General features: G+C 44.7%; 1 protein-coding gene across 1 annotated transcript in view; it reads right to left on the bottom strand.

Annotated features, from left to right (window-relative positions):
• Positions 1–25,956, bottom strand: part of NOTCH2 (notch receptor 2) — a 108,298-nt gene that overhangs the window by 46,506 nt on the left and 35,836 nt on the right. Inside the window, exons 7-13 of the mRNA XM_065409934.1 lie at positions 25,327–25,482; positions 19,557–19,745; positions 16,648–16,761; positions 13,826–13,939; positions 9,655–9,888; positions 5,495–5,605; positions 3,392–3,584 (exon numbers count right to left, since the gene is read on the bottom strand). Of these exons, the coding sequence (XP_065266006.1) occupies positions 3,392–3,584; positions 5,495–5,605; positions 9,655–9,888; positions 13,826–13,939; positions 16,648–16,761; positions 19,557–19,745; positions 25,327–25,482 (1,111 nt within the window). The remainder of the gene's footprint in view (positions 1–3,391; positions 3,585–5,494; positions 5,606–9,654; positions 9,889–13,825; positions 13,940–16,647; positions 16,762–19,556; positions 19,746–25,326; positions 25,483–25,956) is intronic.

Raw genomic sequence — 25,956 nt, forward strand, 5'->3', positions numbered from 1 at the left:
GAAACTTTCCCTTTGTCTGTGCTCTCTGGGCTGGAGGGACAGAGCAGCCATGCTATAAGCAGCTTTAACCCAGGTATGATCATAAATCATCAGATCATGCCTAGAACTACTTATCTGAACTCCAAATGTGTAAGTAGATCAGAATGTTTAGCTAGACGCAATCAGGTTTATTTCTGTTTGTTTTTTAAGGCTTGTGGATCTCCTCTGTGCTAACCCCACATGCTTTTCTTTGCTTGTAACCTTTAAGCTGAACCCCCAAGAAAGTGGTTTTGGGTGCTTAATTTTTGTAATTGTTTCTTTTAAGATCTAGCAAAAAGCCTAAGTTCCAGATGTATTTTTTTCCCTTTTTGTTTTTAATAAAATTTACCTTTTTTAAGACCAGTATTGGATTTTTGGTGTCCTAAGAGGTTTGTGCATGTTGTTTGATTAGCTGATAGCCACAGCTAATTTCCTTTGTTTCATTCTCAGCTCTTCCCCGGAGGGTGTGTGTGAAAGGATACCCCCACAGGGAGGAATTCCCAAGTGCTCCTTCCTGGGTTCAAAGGGGTTTTTTTGCATTTGGGTGGTGGCAGCGTTTACCAAGCCAAGGTCAGAGAAAAGCTGTAACCTTGGGGGTTTAATACAAGCCTGGAGTGGCATGTATTAATTTTTAGAATCCTTGCACACCCCCTCAGAGTGAGAGAGTGGGGATTCAGCCTGAACTCCTGAATGAACACTCCAATGATTGGGACCTAGTGTTGCAGCAGTTGCTTTTTGCCTACAGGGCTGTACCACATCCCAGTTTGGGATTTTCACCTTTTGAACTCGTTTATGGCCACAAAGTTAAGGGGCCATTACAGTTGGTGAAGCAGCAATGGGAGGGGGTTACATCTTCTCCAGGAACTAACATTTTGGACTTTGTAACGAACCTGCAAAACACCCTCAAGGACTCTCTAGTCCTTGCTCGAAAAAACCTACAGGATGCTCAACAAGAGCAAAAGGCTTGGTATGATAAACATGCCAGAAAGTGTTCCTTCAAAGTAGGTGACCAAGTTATGGTCCTGAAAATGCTCCAGGCCAATAAGATAGAAGCGTCGTGGGAGGAGCCATTTATGGTCCAAGAATGCCTGGGAGCTGTTAATTACCTCCTAGCATTCCCAGATCCTACCCTAAAACCTAAAGTATACCATGTTAATTCTCTAAAGCCCTTTTATTCCAGAGAAATCAACGTTCTCCAGTTTACAGCCCAGGAGAGAGACGACGCTGAGTGGTCTGAAAGAGTCTACTATGAAGGAAAAAGCAATGGTGGTGTGGAAGTGGTGAGCCTTTCCATGACCCTTGGGCATAAGCAGCGACAGCAAATCCAGGAGCTGTGCACCAGCTTTGCACCAATGTTTTCAGCTACCCCAGGATGGACAGAACGGGCGTACCACTCCATTGACACAGGTGATGCTCACCCAATTAGAGCCCAACCTTACCGGATGGCTCCTCAAGCCAAAACCGCAATAGAAAGGGAGATCAAGGACATGTTACAGATGGGTGTAATCTGCCCCTCTGAAAGTGCATGGGCCTCTCCAGTGGTTCTGGTTCCCAAACCAGATGGAGAAATCCGCCTTTGTGTGGACTACCGTAAGCTAAATGCCATAACTCGCCCAGAAAACTATCCAAGGCCGTGCACAGATAGACTTATTGGAGAAACTGGGACGTGCCCAGTTCATCTCCACCTTAGACTTAACTAAGGGGTACTGGCAAGTGCCGCTAGATGACCTCGTCAAGGAAAGGTCAACCTTCATCATCCATGTAGGGTTGTATGAATTTAATGTGCTCCCTTTCAGACTGCGAAATGCACCCGCCACCTTCCAGAGACTGGTAGATAACCTTCAGGTGGATTTGGGGAATTTGCAGTTGCCTACCTTGATGATGTGGCTATATTCTCAGATTCATGGGAGGACACCTGGAGCACCTCCAAGCTCTCTTCCAGCACATAAGGGAGGCAGGATTAACCATTAAGGCCAAAAAGTGTCAAATAGGCCTAAATAGGGTAGTGTACCTTGGACACAAGGTGGGTCAAGGTACTATCAACCCCCTACAGGCTAAGGTAAATGCTATCCAAAATTGGCCTGTATCTAAGTCAAAGAAGCAGGTCCAATCCTTCTTGGGCTTGGCCGGGTATTACCGACAATTTGTACCACACTACAGCCAAATTGCCACCCCACTGACAGACCTGACCAGGGAAAAGCAGCCAAATGCCGTTCAGTGGACTGAAAAGCTTTCACCACCTCTAGGCTGGACTACAACAATGTGATATATCTGGGTATGAAGCTCTCAGCCCCATTTGAAACTCTAGCTAGTACAGAACACTGCAGTGCCTCTCAACAATATGGGATACCGCAAGCCCACCAGATCTGTCCTGTGCTCTCTATGCTGACTTCCCCTAGAATATCCAGTTCTCAGTCCTGATCTTAAAGGTGCACAAGGGCCCAGACCCAGAATATCAATGAGACGACCTAAAGATCCAGGATGTAAACCGGGGTCAACAACTCTACTCCTTAGGCACAACAAAACTCTTTACAGTAGAGGTAAAGCTTTTGTGTGTGCCAGGCAGAACTTTCTCAAGGGCCAGTCCAAGAGTTTGGAAAGAAATCCCAGAGGAACTAAGGACCATCCCATACCACTCCAAGGGCGAGGCACACTTCACCTGTATTCTCTAATACCAAACACACAGCCAAATGTACATAAAAAACCCTACCAAAACTAAGCACTGATCTGCACACATAATTTTTCTCTGGGGGAGAGATGAGAGAACAAAGCACATATGACGCACAGCACTTAATGTACTACTAGAAGGTGCTCAGATACTATGATGATAAGCATGGCATAAGAATCTATAAAGAATGGCAGGGGTAAGATTGTATGACCAGGCAGAGGCCCTATGTTAGAATAGCACAGAAAACTACCTGGGGTGAGCTGCAGCTAGCCCATGGGGACTGTAAAGTGGCCATGATAAGCTGCAATATAAACAAGTTTGGATAGTTGTTTAAAGAAGAAATAAACTGGGGAGAACCAGAATCTTCACAGCAGATGATATTTAGGGCATTTATTGAAAAACTGTAATTCAAAGGTGTTTAGAGTAGCTGGGACGGCTCATTAAAATAAGCCCAATGGGCAACCAAACAATGAAAGAACCAAGCAGGAACAAAAAGGTCATTGCAAATGACACATTTAGCATATGGCACTCCAGATGCAAGGAAGAAATCTCATCAAAACCAACTACTTTCAAGCACTGAAACACTCTGTGATTCAGTGCCTTCCTGAACACTCAACAGTGGTCAAGGCCCGATGCGGACTTTTCCATACAAAACACTGGAAAGAAGTGTTTAGAAACTGGTCTTAACACGATGGTAGAACTCACCCACTGACATCATTTGTGCAGTTTCCATGTACACAAGGGTTACTAAGACATTCATCAGCTTGCGAGTGACAGCTGGGTTGATGGAAGCCTTCAGGACACAGACACCGAAATCCATTCATTTCATTTACACATGTTCCACCATTATGACAGGGACTGGAGATGCATTCATCAATATCAATATTACACCTTGGACCTGAAAAGAATATTACTTGTTAATTAGTATTTCTCACACACAAGTTTACCCCGCATGTATGCAGGAACATTTATCAAGATTCAGTGACTCATCATCAATACAAAGTCAACATAAAGTGACCGATCCTGCAAGGTATGACAGCTTTGACTCAGATTTAAGCCTATGGGAGTTTAAAGCATTCAATGTTTTTGAAAGATGGGGGTGTTCGTATCAGGAGCAGAGCATCTACATCTCATAAGCCTTCTGGAACTGTTAAAAAGCTACAACAGAATTGCAATGGGAACAGAATTATATACATTCTTTAGGAGGATTGAAAATTATGTAATTGTAGTATGCCTGGTGCAACCTTCCTGGGTTTATCAGCTAGGCACCTATCCTTTCCACATTTAAGTACCTCTTGAATACCCATTCCTGCCATAATGCCTGCAGTGCATCTAAATCTTGTGCATATTAAATACAAGAGTATATTGCTTCTTATTTTCCCTAACCTCTGCCTACTTCCCAGCTATGCTTAGACTGCAAGTTCCTCAAGGGTCTGTTCCTTCCTGTGAATCTGCAAAGTACCTGGCATAGATTGGGCACTACTATAAGTTTAAAAAATATATATATATTCCAGGCCTTAAAAAGTGAATCAAATATTTCACACTCTAGCTCGAGCCCTTGACCTGAAGGAAGTTGCAGGTCCTGAATACTGGAACATTCTGATTCACAAGTGTGATGAAGTATTTTAACAGCACAAAAGCAGGAAGGTCAATGGGTGGCTAACATGGCGCCCAAAGCTGGAGGAGGCCCAAAGGCAAGAGTGGTCAGGAACATACCTCGTTCCATTTGGGCTCAGTTATACCTCCATGTTTTTTTAAAGTGAATTTCCTTCCTTCAGGTGGAAGTTTAAAAAGATTAGTCAATAGAAATGCATAAAATCAGTACTATCTCTTTGGGGCTATTTCTGAGAAGAGATTTTGGATCAGTTCTGATTGGAATCTTTCAGTAACAATAGTGACATATTAGCTAAGGGATTGTTATAACAGGACATTCAGCATGTTCTCTCATGTGCATTAATTTTATGAATTCATTATGCAGTCTGGCTCACAGCCGGCAAAGCATGTTTTGACCTTTTAGACAAAGAACACAGGACCTGAAGAAGAGCTCTGTGTAAGCTCAAAAGCTTGTCTCTCACCAACAGAAGCTGGTCCAATAAAAGATATTACCTCACCCACCTTGCCTCTCTAATATCGTGGGACTGACCCAGCTACAATATTGCATAAGACATTGGGGCTGGTCTGTGTGATATTTAGTTCAGATCACTAACACAATGGGTCAATAATGTTTCTTTCAATTAGCACATTTGCAGGATACAAATGATTTTAATACAAACAGAACAATTTAAATCAATGAATAAACTCCATCCAAGGAGCAGTAGGTTGGCTGATGGGCACTTTTGTACCATAGTAGCTGTGCACTTATGCACATTATAAAACTAACTGAATGCTTTATATTTGCAGAAGGAAAGGGAAACATTTAATTTGTATACAAGTTGGCCCAATTCTCCAAGGTCTGTACAGAGACCCCTTGCTATGATGTACAACTTTCTTGTTCCAATAAAGAAGCTGTAAGGAAACCCATTGGGATTTTGGATCATTATTTCTTATGAAGCTGAGTCATGTGAATTGGACTAAATAACCCTAAAAGAATTACAATTCATGGCACCAAGCTAGGACATTTCTTTAGTCGATGGGCAGAACGTGCGTTGAAATTAAGAGATACTGAGACTCATTAAGAATACAAATTATTTCTTGAGACACTGAATAGGCCACTTGCTATCAATGAACAAAGAACTCCTCCCAGGGGAGAGATGATTATCTTCAAGGCAAAGCTGAGGACAATATCTGTTAAATGAAAGTACATGTTACCTGTAACTCCAGGCTTGCAGACACAATCGTAGCGATTAATGCCATCGAGACAGACTCCATAAATGCAAGGGTTACTTGCACAGTCATCCAAGTTATTCTCACAGTTCACTCCTGCAAATAAATGTAATGAAATTCAAGTTAAAACCAGACCAACCCTAACATACAAACAACGCTATAAGTTTCCTGAAAATAGCCAAATTCAAATTGCAGTATTCAAACTGCTTAGGCATGACAAGGGGATGTGTATGATTAGATATCAGCACGTGGTGCTCCGAGTCCTCTTCTGTTAGTGTAGTGCAACTCCATTAAAGTCAATAGAGTCAGTGAGTAACAGGAGAATTTGTTTCCTTGTATCTAATCATCCTTCCAGCAGAAGAATCAGCCATTTTGGACACAACAAGAAAAATATTTTTGCTGTTTTCCCTATGTACAGTCTGAGAGGGACTGCCTGAATTCTGAGGATGAGGAAGAGAGAATACTACCCAAATTAAGCAAACAGAGTACAACACACACTACTTGTATTGTTACAGCAAAAACTGTAGCAAGAACAGTGGAGAGAAAAGTGTAGGTATAACTAAATGCGCAAGTAAAGCTTTCAACAGCATCAAGTCTGATGCTGCAATATCTTGGATGTGTTATGGTGTACATTTTATGATAAACAGCAACCTCTCAACCAAAAAAGTTTAATCTTGTAAAATAAAGGATGCTGAAGGAAACCAAAAAACTTCTGAAACAAGTGCAAGGTGATTAGAATCTCCAGAGTCAAACTATTGATCTAGTGTTGCAAGCATAGTAAGATCTGAAATCTTTACTTCTTTTGGTATGTGTAGATTTCTGCATTCCACAGCAAAATTGGTGATCAACACAGTGAAGTTCACATATACACCTGGCCCACTCATATATACAGCTGTGTTGATCATAGTTGAGTGTGTAACAACTAGTTTTGTTTAATAATGGAGTTTTCATTCATTCCATGGTAAATCATCTGGCTAAATGACTTTCTCCTTCCGAGTTTGGGAAGTGCCTAGTACACTTTGGCAGCTACTACAATCCAAATAAGTAATAGTTAGGGCTGCCAGTGTGTCACAGTGGAGAAAGTTAGATACTGTGATTTCTCGTTCTGTCCATGACATCCTGCAGGAAGACTGTAGGCCCTGGACATGGGGTGGCTGGATGGGGTGTTGGAGAGTGCTCTCACCCTGCACTGACCCCATAGCAGCAGCTGCTGCGTCCCACGGGACTGGGCTCAGCTCCCCACTCTGCAACCTGGCGCACGGGGTTGCAACACCACTCACTCAAATTTTGCCTTGTTGCCCCTCTGTCAGGACAGAGAGGGATGGGGGGAGCTGCGTCAAATCTTGGCTGAGTGGTATTGTGATGCCATGTGTCCAGCCCTGCAAGACACAGGAGTTGCTGCTGCCTGTGCCCGAGGTGAGTGCGGGATAGGCTCGCTCTCAACCCCTGGGCTCATGTCAAGGGGTCACTATCAATCCCTGGGCCCAGCCCCAGTGGTCAGATACCACGGCTGCCTGTGCCTGGGGCGAGTTTGCTCTCCAGCCCCCCCAAGTGCCCCCTGCTCACTGGAACAGGGTTAGGATGTGGTGCTGGGGCAGAGAGTGCTACTATAGGTGGCCGGTGCCCCCTTATTTGTCAGGGCATTTTTTAATCGAAAATCACACAGCAGTGACTAGACCCATGACTTTTACTAAATTTACCATGACTGCTCTGTGATTTTTGATTAAAAAAAAAAAAAAATGCCCCGACACATGTGCAGCCCTAGTAATAGTTCTGTCCTAGGTAGGAGCTCTCCAGAAGCGGGATGCGTAAGGAAAAGAGTGATAAATTGTCTTGGCTACAATAGTAACACAGTTCCAAACAGCCATAAGACCTCTCCTCCCCCCAGAATTACCTATGCACTAACTCATGCAGAATCTATTTACAATTGGAATAGTAAGCACAATCACTTGGGTAGGTATCTAGACCAGGGCACTGAGGTCTGGTGCGTCCTTAAGTCGATAAGACTTTTTCCTTAATTCCACAATCACTAAAAGTTAAGTTTTTCAAAAGGGACCAGTGACTTTGGGTGCCCAACTTGACACCTTAAAAGGTTATGATTTCAGTGTTCAGCACTTCTGAAAACCAGTCTTCTTTAAAATGGCTCAAGTTGGGAGCCCTAAAGCTGAGGGACTCATAAACAGTCAGTAAATCTTTGGCCACAATCTTGCTTCAGGCCTCAAGAATAACTGCCAGGAGGTGATAAGGCTTATCTTCTGAATGAAGCTGGTATCACTGACAGCTTCAGCAAGAAGAGAGTGAGGGCTGAAATAATGGGTGAGGATCTCTCCAAGGAGAAGATCAGAACAACTATGTCCAGCACCTCCATAATATTGAGAAAATAAGCTTATTTAGGCCCACTCCTGCAAATACTTACCAATGTCCATAATTTAAAACATATGATTAAAGTCATTAGCTTAAAGGTAAGCATGTGTTTCCTAACTGGAAGGCGTTTTCTGTTTGTAGTAACCATGTCCTAATCTTAACCTGCACATTCTGTTCCTCTCCCCACAAAACCAACCAATTCTCCAGCAGATGATTCATTTGGTTCATGAAGCACTGGGGCTAGATAACGCAGTCGGGACTGTGTGGAGCATGAGAAATAGACAGAGAAAGACAGGGCTGTTCCAGTAGTTTGCAGGATCACACAGGATGAGGCCAGGACTGCTTAGGTGGCCCAACTCAGATACTTCCCAAGAACAGCAAAGCAAGGTTAGGACGATGCTCAAAAGTGAGGCTTGGTTCCAGAGAGCAACCAAGCTGAAGCAGGCCTGGGGTGATCTAGAGAAGAAGTCAGGCCAGAACAATAGCTAGGCTCCCAATTCAGATTGCAGGGAGGTGTCTGCTGCCAGAGCAGAGGGGGCAGTTGTGGAATGTTACTTGAAGCACTACTGTCAGAAGGATGACACAAGATATATGGTTTGTTGCTTGCCACACCATATTTCTGCTTCCAAGCATCGTGTTTTATTTTGGGGTCTGTTAACTTCAATATTCATTTGAAAAAGAAGCCAATATTATTTGACACAAGCCAAAATGGTTCTGATAAATGTTTTGTCCTTTAAAAGAAGAACACTAGGACACTAGCCATGCTCTGACACATGGCTCTTATGGAATAACATTTTACAAGACAGAACAATTAAAAATCGAGGTAATTTAAGCAATTTTTAAATAGAGTAATTTAAATCACTCAAGTCAGGCTGATGCTTTGTAAAGCTAATTTGAGAGTTGTACTATTGCAACTTTAGATTAAAATTTAATATTAATTTAATAAACAATTATAAATATCATTTTTAATCTAAGTATTAGTAAGGGTATTCTGTTTGGGAAAATTGCTATAGGGAAAAAATTAAATATTGAGAATTAAAGGGTCCTGATCCTGCAAACACTTAGGCAGTAATATAATGTCACTCTCACGAATGATGCTATTGAAGTCAATGGGACTACATTGCTGAAGTTCTTTTCTTTTTTTTATTACATACTTTAGTGGCATGAAGTCTGCCACTTTGAAACAATTTTTATTTCAGTGTTAAGAGTTTAACTTTTCATACATTAACAAAGTTAATGATCTTTTACATACCGGTCAAATTTTTCCAAAGTATGAGATTATAGCTAGGCTCCTAAACCTATATTTAGACACCCAAGTGTGGAATTTTCAAAACTACTTCAGTCATTTAGGAGCACAAGTCCCATGGACTTCAAACCCACTAAGGAGCATAGATGAGTCGAAGCCTTGTAGCTTCCTTGGCTCAGATGTTCAATCCATTAGAAGGTGGTGCAGGTTGCAAACACAGCATGCGTTATTTGTTTATCAATTTTATGTTTGTGTTCTCACTGTAAGGATGCTAATGAGGCCCTGGACTTGCACTTTGCAGCACAGATGAGCATTTTAAGTGGGAAATTTCTTAGAATTTCATATTTTACACTGATACTTCTTGCTAACAATTATCTAACTAAAGTACAAAAGACCCACTTTAGAAATTTAAGATTATAAAAAGGGAAGTAAATGACTAGCTACATGTAGATAAAAAATTATCATTTCTGGTAAGATTGTGACTTTTTTTAAAGTCTTGATTTTTGTCTGCCCTGCCATCTTATGCTTTATGTACCTGAAGTGCCCAGGAGACAGTTGCACTGATAGCCATTCACCAAGTCAATGCAGCGTCCTTCATTGAGGCAGGGGTTACTCTGGCATTCATCTACCTGCTCACTGCATATGGCACCCATGTACCCAGAATTGCAAACACAGGTGTACGAATCAATTCCATCCTGGCATTCACCATGGTGGCAAGGGTCAGGGTCACAGTTGTTGATATTCTCTTCACACAAAGTGCCAGTAAAACCTAAGAGAAAAATGAAGAGGCGTGATTAAGAGGCTTAGAGATATATTATATGATGTCCTCTGCATTGAATATCAAACACAATAATACAGTGTTCATCATAACAAATCAGCAAAATGGTATTCAGAATATACAGAACTGTTTGGGCACCTAACCTGTAACCCATCTCCCAACCCCAGAGAAGCCAACAGACCCTGTATGGTGCACAAAGCACAGTGTGCCACAGAAAAAGCTACATAGATAATCTTTGCAACAGAGACTGATACCTGGAATGCATTCAAATCTGAGCAATTATGGAAGTAATTTGAAGTAATATTCAAATTACTATCAGAACTGTTTATTGACATCAATATGAAACAAACTGAAGACAATCCCTTCTCTTACTAGACTATTAGTAATAATACTAGATATTTCCACTATCCAGCAGCCCAGAGGACTTAACTTTTGTCAATACAAGGAATTTTAATGCACAGGCCTTGAAAAAATTGACTTTCCCACTGAAGCTTTCCTGGAGGTCTGCAGAAAAGGTAAACTTTAGTTCAAAAATCTTTTAGTCCTCATGACTGGCAAGAACCTTTAAACGCTCCACCCATGAGCCAACTGTAAAGTGATACACTGCTGTCTGCTAAAGGCTGCAGACATGCACCTCCTGTGCCTCGGCAGCAGTAGAGAGTTCTCCATATTTAAATTTATTAATTAGAAAGTTGATTGACAATATTATTACAATACTACAGCTATTAAACTTAATTACTATAAAGTGTCATACACCACTGATCCATTCCTTTAAACTGAAGGAGGCAGGACAAGCATTTTTCATCCTGGCTTAGAACGATTTAGTCCTAGGTCTAGGAATTGCCAGGGACATTTTTCAGGCCCTGTTAATGCACTATTATAATGTGGGTGCCCTATAATTTGAGACATTTGGAGTTACAGCAGACAAAGTCCTGGAGAACATAGTTGGGGATGATCCTTCACAGGGAGCAGAATAGAGGAGCCCTGGTACAATATCTTTTTTCCCCATCTGTAATGTATGATGCCATGCAAGACACTCGGTCTCAGTGTCCCCACCACAGAAATGGAGGGAAAAAGGAAGCCAGAGACGTAGCAGTTCTTTAAACAGACACTAGTATTTCAACTGCATGGCCATTCACAGTTGCTTTCAGTCCCATTTCCTCAAAGCTGCCCATGTTCAGTGTGCCCCAAGTCTTTTTTCCTTTTCTGGGAAATCCAAAGTCTCTGTAGGGAAACAGGCCCCAGCCTGTGTGCCCAAAATCAGCACCTGCTTTTCGCGTGTCCTCAATCTAGTTAGCACTCTGATCTGGTGCTGTATTTTCCTGGCACCCCTTGAGCAGCCCACCCTTCTCATATTGCCGCTCCTCCTGGCACCTCTCGAGTGAGGGAGCCCTGTATTATATATGGCTGCAAACCCCTCTCTCCCCTCCCAGCAGGTTTTGCTAAAGATTAATAACTAAGGCTCCCCACCCCACTGAGTGAAAATCAGATGGACCATGCCCTAGCTTGAGCTAGGCACAGACTTTCCACAGCTGCTTCCAAGTCCAGAAAGGGTTTGGGTTTTTCCTTTTCCTAGTGACATTTATTCTGTCACAATCAGTAATCAAAGGAGAATCCTGGTGGTAACAACTCCTCTTCTCTGGCCTAGAGCCATTCCATTCTGATATTTCTGAAACTTGGCCTCTTGTATCTACCGCATTCCCTGGGGAATTAGCTATTAAGAGGAATCAGGTTGCTTTAAAAATGCATGCCATCGTAGAGGCACACAGTTTACAAGTTGCTACTATATCCATTCACAATGTTCTGACTAGAGTCTCGAAGAGGGTTTCTTAATCCCTGGAATTACACACAAAATAAATGCTACTTCCAGAATTTTCACAGAAATGCTTAACACAGTCAAAAGATGGAATAAGAGAGATTTATGGAGGCAGTGATACAGTCTAGTCTCAGGAACCTGATACATCATTCTCTTACTGGGATGACGAGGTCTATGTGTGCCAGGTTCATTTTACAGGAATAGTATCTAAGACACATCCTCCTGCATATTCTTTCAAACTCATTAAACAGAGAAAACTGATTTTTTCTTTAACAGGAACCACAAGCTCTAGAGCTCCTATTTCTAGCGGTTGTTCTATAGCAATTCTGTCTTCTTTTGAGATACTGATGTCTGAACAAAATTTGGAGTAAAACTATGGCATAGTCTGCAGTGTGATAGCTTGTCATATCATATGTTGCAGAACCATTTCTCCTAGAGAATAAAGAGAGATGCTTCCCAGTCAGCCACTGGCTTGTGTTGGATTCATAGATCTTAAGGCCAGAATGACTTTTCATGATCATTTGCCCTGAATTCCTATGTAACAAGCCATGCAATTTTACCCAGCAATTCCCACATCAAGTCCAGTAACTTGTGGTTGAACTAGAGCAAGTCTTTTAGAATAACAGCTAGTCTTGATATAAAGATTTCATGCGATGGTAAATTTAACACAACCCTTGATGATTTGTTCCACTCTTTGAGGACTGTTCTGCTGTCTCTTGCATAGTCTTCCTCTTCCGAAACTATTGTGAACCTGTCCCGATAAAGCCAAATGCCATTTTGGTAAATTCTGTTGTGTCTAATAGAGCCAACGTGTTAGGTGCTGTAAAAACACACAAGGCTCCTGCCCCAAACAGCTTAGTGTCTACTCATTCCCTGTGTAGCATTATTAGACTATTCCTGGCACCCTCTGCCACTTCCCTTCTTTAGGGAAGAGGACTTGCCCAAAATAAAATCAGGACCAAACAAAGGAAGGAACGTTTTATTTAAGTCTGATCTAAAGTTAGGGGTTCCGTTCTCTGGTATTTTTAGGACATCTCGGGGCAAGTGTGTCTCTCTGGATTCTGTACAGAGCAGAGTAAGTTATTGCTGCTAAACAACTTATGTTGCCTTAGCCGCTTTTTAAATAGAATTTGACTCTTTGACTGGATTCACTGACAATAAGCCAAATCTCACATGAATCCATCCAGACTAAGAGTGCCTATCTGAGACAGTAGCAGCTGCAGGGGCTAATCTTGCCTCTTTCTCATACCACAGAGTTTCTAGAGCCTCAAGAGCCCCTGGTGATGAGGGTTAATACCATCAGATGTTACAAAGTGGGAAACTGAGGCACGGGGTAGGCAACTTGTTCAACACCTATGGAAATAAGTGGCCAGGCTCACCCCAGAATAAGAGTCTAATTGACCCAGTCCTAAACTAAGCCTCACCCAGCAGTTTCTGCTCAGAGCTGAAGAGTTAAGGCTGGTCTTAGACAGCTCTGTTTTATCCTTGGCTCTGCCACTGAGTTCCTATGTGACCCTGGGCAAATCACTTAAATCAGACTTTTTGGCAGATGGCCACTAACTGTGTACCACATTTGCTGGGTGTTCAACTTTTAAGGCACCATGTACACTTATTGCACTTAGATCCTCATAGTCCATTCCTCAGTTATATTAAGTAGTTTGGAAGCAAACAAGCAGGAAGCAATACAGTCTAGCATTGCTCTACCCATCTCTCTTGGTCTCAGGCTGCCAGTTTTCACTTGGGCCCATCCTGAAGTCCCAAAGAAAGCATTCCATGCTGGGGAATCCAAGAATGGAAAAACACCAGTAAATAGGGACTCTTTGCAGGGGAAAAGCGATGACACTGAAAGAGTGAAGCTAGACTTCCTTCCAGGCAACTGTGAATCCTTTGGTGTCACAAACCATGGGGCTTCTGTCCCTAAGAGATACTCAGTGCTGCCCTCTTCTGCAGAGAGGTAGGCAGCAAAGATTCCTGGAAAAAAGACGTTCAGAGATAGCACAGACCCAATGCTTTGCTGCCTGCCTCTGCTCACTACACAGGCTGCACATACTAGTTTCTATTCATGGTGCTATAGCCATTGCACTGAATGTGAGAAGATGTGATGAGGCTAACCTGTGGCACACTGGCATTCATAGCCATTTGGATAATCAATGCACTTGGCTCCATTTAGACAAGGTGTGCTGGAGCAATCATCAATGTCGATCTGGCACACTGTTCCAGTGAAACCTGAAAGGCAAGAGGAAAGTGAGAATCCTGAAACTATTCAGAGTAGGAATATCCATCCCCTGTCCCTTCCTGCTCCTCAAAACAGGCTCAGGTGTTGAACTGGCCAATTTGCAGCTTTTCAACCAGCCAGTTTTTCTCCTTGTGACTGCCATCTTGGCTCCATAATTTAAGCTCTCATTTGTTTGATCTTTAGATTTTATGGTTAAGAAGAAGAGTGTTGAATGTTAACAAAGAAATGGATACTGGCTGCCTGCCACAGTTTGCAGACAGCCTGAAACAGATTCTGGAGAAGTGTGAACTCTTCTTATTAACCGCAATGAATCGTTAACTCTGGATCCTAATGACATGTTCAATGTCAACATTGTAAGCTACTTGCCTAAAATCACTCAAGGTAAAAGGGACAATCATTATGATTAGGCTTGGAAGAATTCGATTTTTTTATAATGTCAACAGATAATACTAATGTTCATTTTTAAGCATTTTTTCTATTTTTATGGATATAAACTTTCAAAGTTGCAGGAAACTGTGTGTGTGTGGGGGGTCAGACAATAATTATTTAGTGAAAGTAGACATTGAGAGTCAAAAAGGTAAAGCTTTAGAAACATTAAAACATTGTCAACATCACATGTCAAAATATACAAAGTAAATATCCTTAAATAAGATTCTAAGAAGTTTTCAGGCAATATAAGAAAATGCTGCTTATCTGTGAATTTTGATCATCAATGGAAATATTTTTGTCTGTGAAATCAACGTTTACCTACATTTACCGACAAAAATCAAATCCTTCAATGCCTAAACATGATCTCTGAAGCATCTCATTTTGAAATGAACAAGCTTGGACTTGAGTGGAGCTTTAGAGTACCACCACTTTTCTCCCCATTAAACCTCTGAACACAGCGTCAATTGCATCAAAGAATAGGCAGACTTTGGCAGGTGTATTGCTCAGGACTAATTCTTAGCAAATCTTTAAAACTGCCCACATGTAGTGTGGTAGATCCAAACCAGGTTTCATCACTAGCCCACATCCTCCCTGGATTAGTTGGTTCCTGGTCCAGCAAATCACCCTGCCAAGAGGTAGCTTCCGTCCTCCAGGTCAAAAGGGCAGGAACAATCTCCGTGATGCTCTGGGTATGCCACACTGCAAGTCAAGGTATGCTTGCAGTGTTCATCTGACTGGCACAGGTAAACAAAGGCAATGAGGACATGTTGACACAGGTTAGCTGGCCCAGTCTCAGCTCACCTGAGACTCTGGGTATGTATTTGGGTTGCTGGCCTATGCCACAGGCAATGCTTCTACATCTTCACTGCTATTGTTATCCACCCTAGCTAGATTAAAGCAAGCATGGGCTTGCCTATCTGTATTGTAGTCATACTGTCACTTGCAAAGCAATACATCTTCATTTGCAGTGCAGACATGTCAGAATAGGGCTGGCATGGGGCAACAAGAAAAAAGCAAAGGGAGGACCTTCCACAGTGTTATGCTTGGGAAACTGAAACAAAACAACAAATAGAGGAGACTTTGGGCAGTCAAAGTGAGGAACTCCACATGAAGAAATAATTCATGTATTTCTAAAGCATACCCTTAGCCACAATCAGGGCCGGCTCTGGCTTTTTTGCCGCCCCAGGCAAAAAAGCCTCCGGCCGCCCCGCCCCCCAGCGGGGGGGGGGGGGGGGGAGGGCGGCCGGAGCCCCGGGGGAAGGGCGGCGAGCCCCGGCCGGGGCTCCACTCTCCCCCCGGCGGCCAGAGCGCAGGGGCCAGAGCGCCGGGGGGAGGGCGGCGAGCCCGGCCGTGGCCCCGCTCTCCCCAGCGGCCGGAGCGCCGCGCCGCCCCCCTCCAGGTGCCGCCCCAAGCACAAGCTTGGTGGGCTGGTGCCTGGAGCCGGCCCTGGCCACAATTATAGCTAAGGGTAGCACAGCAGTATGGGATGCACTGTACAGCACAGGACAAGATGTCCTGTACCTTACAACGCTTTGTTATTGATAAACAAGGTAGTGGATTGTGTCAGTTATGGTGATGGAGCCAGACATCCTGGCACCAGGAGAAGGGAAGAGAGGACTCAAGTACTGCTTCTGGGGGGGAAGGGACTGAGGGAAAGTAGAGATCTCCCTGGGCAGGCACAGGAAAAAAAGCATTTACTTCTCCCCCAGTTGGCTTACAAGATATTGGACCTTAACCTGGTGACCTTGAACCTGGTGCTGGTCCCTTGGATTAGCAGTAGCCCCTTTCTGCAGAGAAGAATGCTGACTCCCTGCACTGTGCTAGCGACTTAACCAAGTTGAGTTGCTGAGGAAAGGCTCTCACCTAAAACCTTGAGGAAGCCAAAAAAATTATGTGGAGGATGAAAACTGTCTCAAATTAAAATAGATTTAAAAAATAATCTCTACAGACATTGGTCTGTAATTCACCATGACATTCTTTAACAAGTGAAGTCATAGCTGCCAGCCACTGTGTAAAACTACGTGTTCAGTCTTAACATTTGTCCAGTAAAACGCACAGTGTTAATGTTGCATCAGGATAGTTGCATATGAAACTTATTTAGCAAGTATTACAGCTAATCATTTCAGTTCTCCTTTAAAGGAATTCTAATTTGGGCATGAGCACTCTTCAGGGAAGGCACATCCTGAGCAGGTTTGCTTTCACTCCACTCCAACAGTCTGTTGTGCCCTTTGTAGGGAGAAGAGAGGTGGTGCTGGAGAGGAACACTTACCAGGTGGGCAGACACACTGGAAGCGATTGACTTTATCCAGACATTCTCCATTGTTCACACAGGGATTACTCTGGCATTCGTTAATCTCCAGTTCACAGTGCATACCTTTAAACCCTGGAAAGGATAACAAGGAATGGCAGAAAGGCTTTAGAAAGTGCCCAAGGTGTTGACTACACCTTATTCCAGGACTGAAAATCAAAGCTAGATTTAACTGAAATAGAAATTCCAGTTTGTATTGACATTTTTGATATAAAGAGACCACATTTTAAAGGCATAAATACAAGTGTTAAAGTGGAGTTTTCAACTTGAACATTATCAGAGGGGTAGCCGTGTTAGTCTGTATCCACAAAAAACAACAAGGAGTCTAGTGGCACCTTAAAGACTAACAGATGTATTTGGGCATAAGCTTTCGTGGGTAAAAACCCCCCTTCTTCAGATGCATGGAGTGAAAATTTCAGATGCAGGCATAAATATACTGACACATGAAGAGAAGGGAGTTACGTGTCAGTATATTTATGCCTGCATCTGTAATTTTCACTCCATGCATCTGAAGAAGTTGGTTTTTTTACCCACGAAAGCTTATGCCCAAATAAATCTGTTAATCTTTAAGGTGCCACCGGACTCCTCGTTGTTAACTTGAACATTACATTTTCAGAGCTGCATGCATGATCTCCCAATATCACAATAAAGACAGAAATCTGAATTGAAATGTACCATTTTCTTCTGCATACTGAAAAGAGAAAGAGACAATTATGTCTTTAATGATTTGGGAGGGGACCAAATACACTGATGATGGGCACTAGTGTAAGAACGTAAGTAGAGTCACTGACAATAAAAGGAGATAATTTACAAACAAAAGAAAACTAACTCAGCAGGTAGTCACTCTGAAATTCACTCCCACAGGAGGGAAGGGTCAAAATACTGTATGTGGATTTTGGAAAAGGTGGAGCAACGCCTTCATTTGTTGCTAGGCTTACTAAGACTGGGTAAATTCACTTTATGCTTCATTGTGTCAGCTCATCACCGAGTGGAGTCAGGAAGGAATGCTTCCTCTATATTTGCATAACACTGCACAATTGGCCAAGGGCATGCTGTTTTTTCCCCCTTCCCTGAAGCACTGGGTATTGGTCACTACTAGAGGGAAGTTAATAGATTGGACAGAGCATTGGTGTACTTGATGTGGTAACCGCTATAGAGTAAAGATTTCAAACATGTCAAAATATTTTTAATAGTGAGATCTATTAGTCTGTAGCAGGGGTGAGCAAGCTACGGCTTGGGGGCTGCATCCGGCCCTTCAGACGTTTTAATCTGGCCCTCGAATTCCCGCCAGGGAGTGGGGTTGGAGGCTTGCCCCACTCCGTGTGTGCCATGGCTCCCGGAAGCAGCGGCATGCCCCCCCTCTGGCTCCTATGCGTAGGGGCAGCCAGGGGGCTCTGCATGCTGCCCCCGCCCCAAGTGCTGCCCCTGAGCTCCCATTGGCTGGGAACCGCAGCCAATGGGAGCTGCAGGGGCAGCACCTGCGGAGAGGGCAGCGCGCAGTCTCGCCTGGACTAGGGCTACCATATTTAAAAAAAAACAAAAAGAGGACACTCCACGGGGCCCCGGCCCCGCCCCAACTCTGCCCCCAGCCCCGCCCCAACTCCACCCCTTCCCTTCCCCGCCCCGGCCCCACCCAACTCTGCCCCTTCCCCAAAGTCCCCGCCCCAACTCCGCCCCTCCCCTGAACGCTCCGCCCCCTGCTCCTCCCCCTCTCCCCTGCTTCCCGCGAATCAAATGTTCACGGGAAGCCTGAAACAGGCAGGCAGCAGGTAAGCTGGGGCTGGGGCGGTGGAGGGGGGACGCGAGGAGGCGCAGCCCAGTCTGGCCCCCCCGGCCGAGCAGCTCTGGCCCTGGCGTCTCCGGCCCAGCCCGGCTCGGCTCGGGCCCTGGGGCGCCGGCCCCGGTTCCGGCCGAGCGGCTCCGGCCTGGTCCTGGCTGAGCAGCGCCGACCCCAGCGGCTCTGGCTCGGATCCAAGCCCCACGACCCCTCCCTATTTTCCCGGACATGCCCGGCTTTTTGGAATTTCCTCCCAGACGGGGATTTGAGGACCAAAAAGCCGGACATGTCTGGGAAAATCCGGACGTATGGTAACCCTAGCCTGGACCCCTGACCTCTTCCTGTGCCCCAACTCCCTATACCAGCCCTGATCCCCCTCCCGCCCTCCGAACCCCTCGGTCCCAGCCAGGAGCACCCTCCTGCACCCCCAACCCCTCATCCCCAGCTCCACCCCAGAGCCCTCTCCCCGCACACACCTCAACCTCCTGCCCTAGTCCGAAGCTCCCTCCCACACCCTGATGTCCTCATTTCTGGCCCCACCCCAGAGCCCACCCCCCCAGCCAGAGCCCTCACTCCAACCCCCAATTTCGTGAGCATTCATGGCCCACCATACTATTTCCATACCCAGATGTGGCCCTCGGGCCAAAAAGTTTGCCCACCCCGGTCTATAGAATAGCTTCCCAATCTACTGGGAACTGCATCACTTGCGACATTGAAAACCTAGACTTGTGCAAGCCCTGGAAGTTATCCAAAGCCAAAAGTTAAGATACAAAGAAGGTTAAGCAGTAACCAATTTGTGTGCTTGTATTTAATTTAATAAGCTAGGTCTTGCTCACTAACAAATTACAGACTACTTTTTCTTCCTTCTTCACACCACCCCTATTGCCTGCTTTCTTCTCTCCTCACACACCAGCAAGCCCTCACAACCCGTCTGCCCATAGCAAATGATCTCCAGTGACCTCATTCAGCACAGCTCTTGGGCACTCCCATCACACTGGTCTCTGGCACAGTGGACAATCCTTCCCTTCCTCACACTTCTGAGCTTTTTATCTTTGCTAGAAGCCCCATCCCAGCTTGGAAAGTGTCCCCTTACCTGGCATGCAGAGACATGTGAACCCTCCAATTTTATCCAGGCAAGTGGCATCATTCTGACATGGTTCGGAAAGACATTCATTAATGTCCAGTTCACAGCGAGGCCCTGTGTACCCCTTCAGACATTCACAGTGGAAGGAGCCTTCTGTATTCACACATTTCCCGGCATGCTCACATGGGTTGCTGTTTGCTGCAAGAGACACACATTTATATATCAGAATCTGCTTTTCTGGTCATGATAGTCTCAGCACCATCTCCAGTCAGGCCCTTCTCATGCCATTCCCTCCTGACAAGGAGCGTAGGGCAGAAAGGACTCTTCTTTCTACTGTGAGGTGCCTGCTGCCTTTTATGTGCCTGAGGAAAGATTCAACGGCCACCTGTTTGCAGACAGAAAGAGAAATTTCCAAGCCTTATCAATGGATCAAGAAGAGCATTCTGGCCTGTACTACTGCTCCTCTCCTCACTCCCATGGAGCTGAAGATGGCATTGACAGAGGCACCCAATGGGGGATCAGGGCACTCAAGCCTCTTTGAAGGCCTCATATCGAAATCACCTATTCAACTTGCCCACCCACTTCAGGGCTGAGGCCTTCAGGATGCTCCTGAGCCCAAGTGACAGCCAGGCCTTTGCTACCAATCTCAGTCAGACTAGCCTGTAGGGCCTTCTCCTAGAGAAGCTTCATGCAGCATTCTTGTCTAAGGTGGGGTAGAGAAGTAAAACTCATTCAAGGAGTGGCCCTCTCCAGAAGACACCAGCACCAGGTATGCTGGTTAGTGACTGGCTTCAAGTGGTACAATAGGCAGTGGGCACACACAAAAATCTCAATGTCAAGTTGAAAATGTTAGACAAGCCCCCAAAGATTAGTTTTGCAAAAATTGCAACTTCTAAACCCAAATGGTAAGAAGTCTGGAAATGTAATTAAAGGATCTAGCTGCTTCCTTGCTGTTTGACATGATATCATCAACCTCTACCTCATGAAAGACAGAAACAGCTGCCATATAAACTCTGAGGCATTATTCTCAAAATAGATTTGACACACAGGTGGTCCAAAACAACCAAAACAGGGAAAAACAGGATCTCGTATAAATGGAAAGGTTATATCTGTTTAATAAGGAAACAGGTACAATGATCCTAAAGTGCAACAGCCACGACCTGAACTGGATGGAGAATCAGACGTCTGAGATTTAAAAAAAAGTACCAGTAGCAAAGAGAAAAGCGGTTCTTGAGAGAGCACTAAGTGGTCTAAGCACCCCAAGCATCAACATAACTGATAAGCCCAAGTGACCAAGAGCCACCAGGAGCAAGTGGGCCTTTGCCAGGGTCATTCTTCTGCACGCTGGGAACTGCAATGAAAAAGCTGCTTCTGTTATCTAGTCCATCCCTCCATGTCCTGGTGCAGACTCAATGGCTGATGACTTCATTGGCATGTAGACCCAACTTTGGGGTACACTTTGGAAAGAACAAACACCACACGTCTTGGTCCCATGCTGGGTGAATAAGCCAATCAGCAATCCATTTTACTTCTCCTGTCAGGTAAATGAACTTAATCCCAGGGAGCAGTTACTGCTGGGGCAGAGGTAACTGGATCACTGCCTTTCCTTATTTCTCCCAGCAGCAAAATGAGAATGTTATCACAAACAGTCCACTAGCATCTGAACCACCAGGAATGAACTGGAGAGGCGGCAACAACACTATAAAGATTGCAGATTAGGCTATATTGGGAGAAGCTGCGATTGCCAGTAAGAACATAAAAACGGCTATACTGGGTCAGACCAAAGGTCCATCTACCTCAGTACAGTATTCTGTCTTCCGACAGTGGCCAATGCCAGGTGCCCCAGAAGGAATGAACAAAACAGGTAATCACCAAATGATCCATCCCGTCACCCATTCCCAGATTCCGGCAAACAGAGGCTAGGGACACCATCCCTGTCCATCCTGGTTAATAGCCATTGATGGACCTATCCTCCATGAACTTATCTAGTTCTTTTTTGAACCCTGTTATAGTCTTGGCCTTCACAACATCCTCTGGCAAAGAATTCCACAGGTTGACTGTGCATTGTGTGAAAAAATACTTCCTTTTGTTTGTTTTAAACTTGCTGCCTATTAATTTCATTTGGTGACCCCTAGTTCTTGTGTTATGAGGAGGAGTAAATAACACTTCCTTATTTACTTTCTCTACATCAGTCATGATTTTATAGACCTCTATCATATCCCCCCTTAGTCGTCTCTTTTCCAAGCTGAAAAGTCCCTGTCTTTTTAATCTCTCCTCATATGGCAGCTGTTCCATACCCCTAATAATTTTTGTTGCCCTTTTCTGAACCTTTTCCAATTCCAATATTTCTTTTTTGAGATGGGGCGACCACATCTGCACGCAGTATTCAAGATGTGGGCGTACCAGGGATTTATATAGAGGCAATATGATATTTTCTGTCTTATGTCTTCTGGGGGGAGGGATAGCTCAGTGGTTTGAGCATTGGCCTGCTAAACCCAGGGTTGTGAGTTCAATCCTTGAGGGGGCCACTTAGGGATCTGGGGCAAAATCAGTACTTGGTCCTGCTTGTGAAGGCAGGGGGCTGGACTCGATGACCTTTCAAGGTCCCTTCCAGTTCTAGGAGATAGGATAGGATATCTATCCCTTTCTTAATGATTCCCAACATTCTGTTCACTTTTTTGACTGCTGCTGCACACTGAATGGATGTTTTCAGAGAACTATCCACAATGACTCCAAGATCTCTTTCTTGAGTGGTAACAGCTAACTTAGACCCCGTCATTTTATATGTATACTTGGGATTATGTTTTCCAATGTGGATTACTTTGTATTTATCAACATTGAATTTCATCTGCCATTTTGTTGCTCACTCACCCAGTTTTGAGAGATCCTTTTGTAGTTCTTCCCAGTCTGCCTGGGACTTAAATGTCTTGAGCAATTTTGTATCATCTGCAAATTTTGCCACCTCACTATTTAGTCCTTTTTCCAGATCATTTAGGAATATGTTGAATAGGACTGGGCCCATTACACACCACTCTTTACCTCTCTCCATTCTGAAAACTGACCATTTATTCCTTCCCTTTGTTTCCTATCTTTTAACCACTTACCAATCCATGAGAGGATCTTCCCTCTTATCCCATGACAGTTTACTTTGCTTAAGAGGCTTTGGTGAGGGACCTTGTCAAAGGCTTTCTGAAAATCTAAGTACACTATATCCACTGGATCCCCCTTTGTCCACATGCTTGTTGACCCCCTCAAAGAATTCTAGTAGGTTGGTGAGGCATGATTTCCCTTTACAAAAACCATGTTGACTCTTCCACAACAAATTATGTTCATCTATGTGTCTGACAATTTTGTTCTTTACTATAGTTTCAACCAGTTTGCCCGGTACTGAAATCAGGCTTGCTGGCCTGTAATTGCCGGGATCACCTCTGGAGCCCTTTTAAAACATTGGTGTCACATTAGCTATCCTCCAGTCATTTGGTACAGAAGCGGATTTAAATGATAGGTTACAGACTACAGTCAGTAGTTCTGCAATTTCACATTTGAGTTCCTTCAAAACTCTTGGGTGAATACCATCTAGTCCTGGTGACTTATTATTGTTGAGTTTATAAATTTGTTCCAAAACCTTCTCTAATGACACCTCAGTCATAGAATATCAGGGTTGGAAGGTCATCTAGTCCAACCCCCTGCTCAAAGCAGGACCAATCCCCAGACAGATTTTTGCGCCAGATCCCTAAATGGCCCCCTCAAGGATTGAACTCACAACCCTGGGTTTAGCAGGCCAATGCTCAAACCACTGTGCAGTATTACTGATTACCCCTACTTCAGAAAGAATTGGAAGGGGTTCTGAGATGGATAAGAATGATTAGGGACATGGAAAAACTTGTATGAAGACAATGGCTTGAGAGCAGACAGATAAGAGGGGACATGATGAAGATATACAAAATAAATATATACATGAATACAAAATATATGGAGAAGATTCTTTGGAATCTCAACCCTGTCTCATAACACAAAACCAGGGTCATTCAGTGACATTTAAAGGTGGTATATACAAAATGGTTAAGAGAAAACATTTTCCAATTACAATAACTCCTCACTTAACGTTGTAGTTATGTTCCTGAAAAATGCGACTTTAAGCGAAACGATGTTAAGCGAATCCAATTTTCCCATAAGAATGAATGCAAATGTGGGGGTTAGGTTCCAGGGAAAAACTTTTTTGCATACAGTACAGTACAATAATTGGGTGGTGCCCCCGCCTTACCCCACACAGGCACAGCCCACTGGCACTGGAGACAATGAGGCAGGCAAGGAGGCTGAAGGTGCTCTAGGCTAGGAGAAGCACGTTGCACAGCGGCAGCTTCCCCTACTCTGCAAGCACCAGGGGTGGGGGGCTCAACCCTCGGCCCGCCCACACCACCCCTTCCCCCAAGCCCCCACCCGTAACCCGCCTCTTCTTCCCCCTCCTCCCCCTTTACTCCGCAAGCCGTGTCCTCGCTCCTCCCCCTTCCCTCCCCTGCCTCCTGCCCGCGGCAATCAGCTGGCTTGCAGGAGGGAGGGGGGAGGAAGGAGAGGGGAGGAGCGAGGACACGGCACGCAGGCTCCCCCTCCCTCCCCTGCCTCCCAAATGCCGCAAGCCAGCTGATTGCCGTGGGCAGGAGGCAGGGGAGGAAGGGGGGAGGTACGCTGCATCCTCGCTCCTCCCCCCTCCCTCCTGCCCGCAGCAATCAGCTGGCTTGCGATGTTCAGGGGGCAGGAGGGAGGAGCGAGGACTTGGTGCACAGGCTCCCCCCTCCCTCCTGCCCACGGCAATCAGCTGGTTTGCGGCATTTGGGAGGCAGGGGAGGGAGAGGGAGCCTGTGCACCGAGTCCTTGCTCCTCCCCCCTCCCTCCTGAACGCCGCAAGCCAGCTGATTGCCATGGGCAGGAGGCAGGGGGAGGAGAGGAAAGGCGCTGATCTGCAGGGTCTGCCAGTGGGCGGGAGGCGCTGGGGGGAGGCTTAGGGGAGCTGATGGGGGGCTGCCAGCTGTGGACAAAGCAGGCAGCCAAACGAGGTTATAGCGAAGCATTGCACAACTTTAAATGGAGCAGGGACATAAGACTGAAACAATGTTAAGCGAGAGGACGTTAAGTGGGGAGTTACTGTAACATAATTAGCCCATGGAACTCATTTCCATAAGATGTACTTGAGGCCATAAGCTTATCAGGTTTAATAAGGATTAGCGATATTATATGGATGACATGAACATCCAGAGCTATAGCAGTAAGTATGAGAAGAGTTATGGAAGTAATGCAAGCTCTCTTGCTTCAACCTGTAAATATTGGGGATTAATTAGAAACTTCCGTGGGGGCAAGTATCCCATAACTGACTACGCAGGACTTCTTGCACCTTTCCCTGAAGCAGCCAATACTACCCACTTTCAGAGACCGGCTTCTGACTAGATGGATCTCAAAGTCTGGTACCTCTGAGTTTTGATCCTCAATGACAGACTTCATCACCTGGGCAGTCATTTAATCTCTATTTCAGCTTCCCTTAGAGAAGTGGTCATTCTAGCTTACCTTTCAGAGCTGGGGAGAGGTTATAGTGTTTGTAAAGTGCTCTGGGGATCAGAAGTACAACACAAGTCTTAAATTGTTGATGGAACAATGCAAGACTGTATCCTGGGCCTTTGTATCCTCACATAGGTCACATACTTCCACAAGCTGTTCCTATTCCTCCCTCCATCAGTTTCTCAAGTAGAACATCCACAAACCTACCTATTAGCAGATGGGAACTTACCCATAGCACACTCATCCACGTCATCAGTACAGTCTGCTCCTTTATAGCCTTGAGGACAGGTGCAGATGTAGTGTCCATTCAGAGGGTTGGTATCACATAGAGCTCCCATCAGGCATGGGTTGCTAACACATGCATCATCCAAGTGGCACAGGAGACCTACAAAAGCAAAGGAGGTCACACTAAGCAGTTCATTGAGAAGAATAAAATCTGTTCATCGGGTTGCATCACTCATTTAGCATTCTCCACACTAATTTTGTTAATCTAGGCCCCATTTCCCATGCCAAGAGGCGACTGGAACCATGACAGAAGAAGAAGTCACCTGCAGACATTTGCTATTGGAATCTGACCATGTACTGTACAGCATAATACAATGGCATGTCATATTGCTGTGGTTTCAAAGCATTTATCAGTACTCCTTGTATGCTATAATGGTTTAGTGGTTAAAGCATCAGCTGGGAGCAGCTCTTCCTAGCTAGTTTTTCTCTCCCCTTCACCAGCTAGCATGGTGCATCTTCTGGTGAACACACAAATGCAGCTCCCTTCCTTAGTCCTCAACATGGTCAGGAGCTATTGCATAGCCTCCAGGCTGCCAGTGCAGCTCCCTTGGTGTGTCAATGCTCTTAGCTTCTT

Source organism: Emys orbicularis, chromosome 8, assembly GCF_028017835.1.
Source record: "Emys orbicularis isolate rEmyOrb1 chromosome 8, rEmyOrb1.hap1, whole genome shotgun sequence".
In the NCBI taxonomy this organism is placed as follows: Eukaryota; Metazoa; Chordata; order Testudines; family Emydidae; genus Emys; species Emys orbicularis.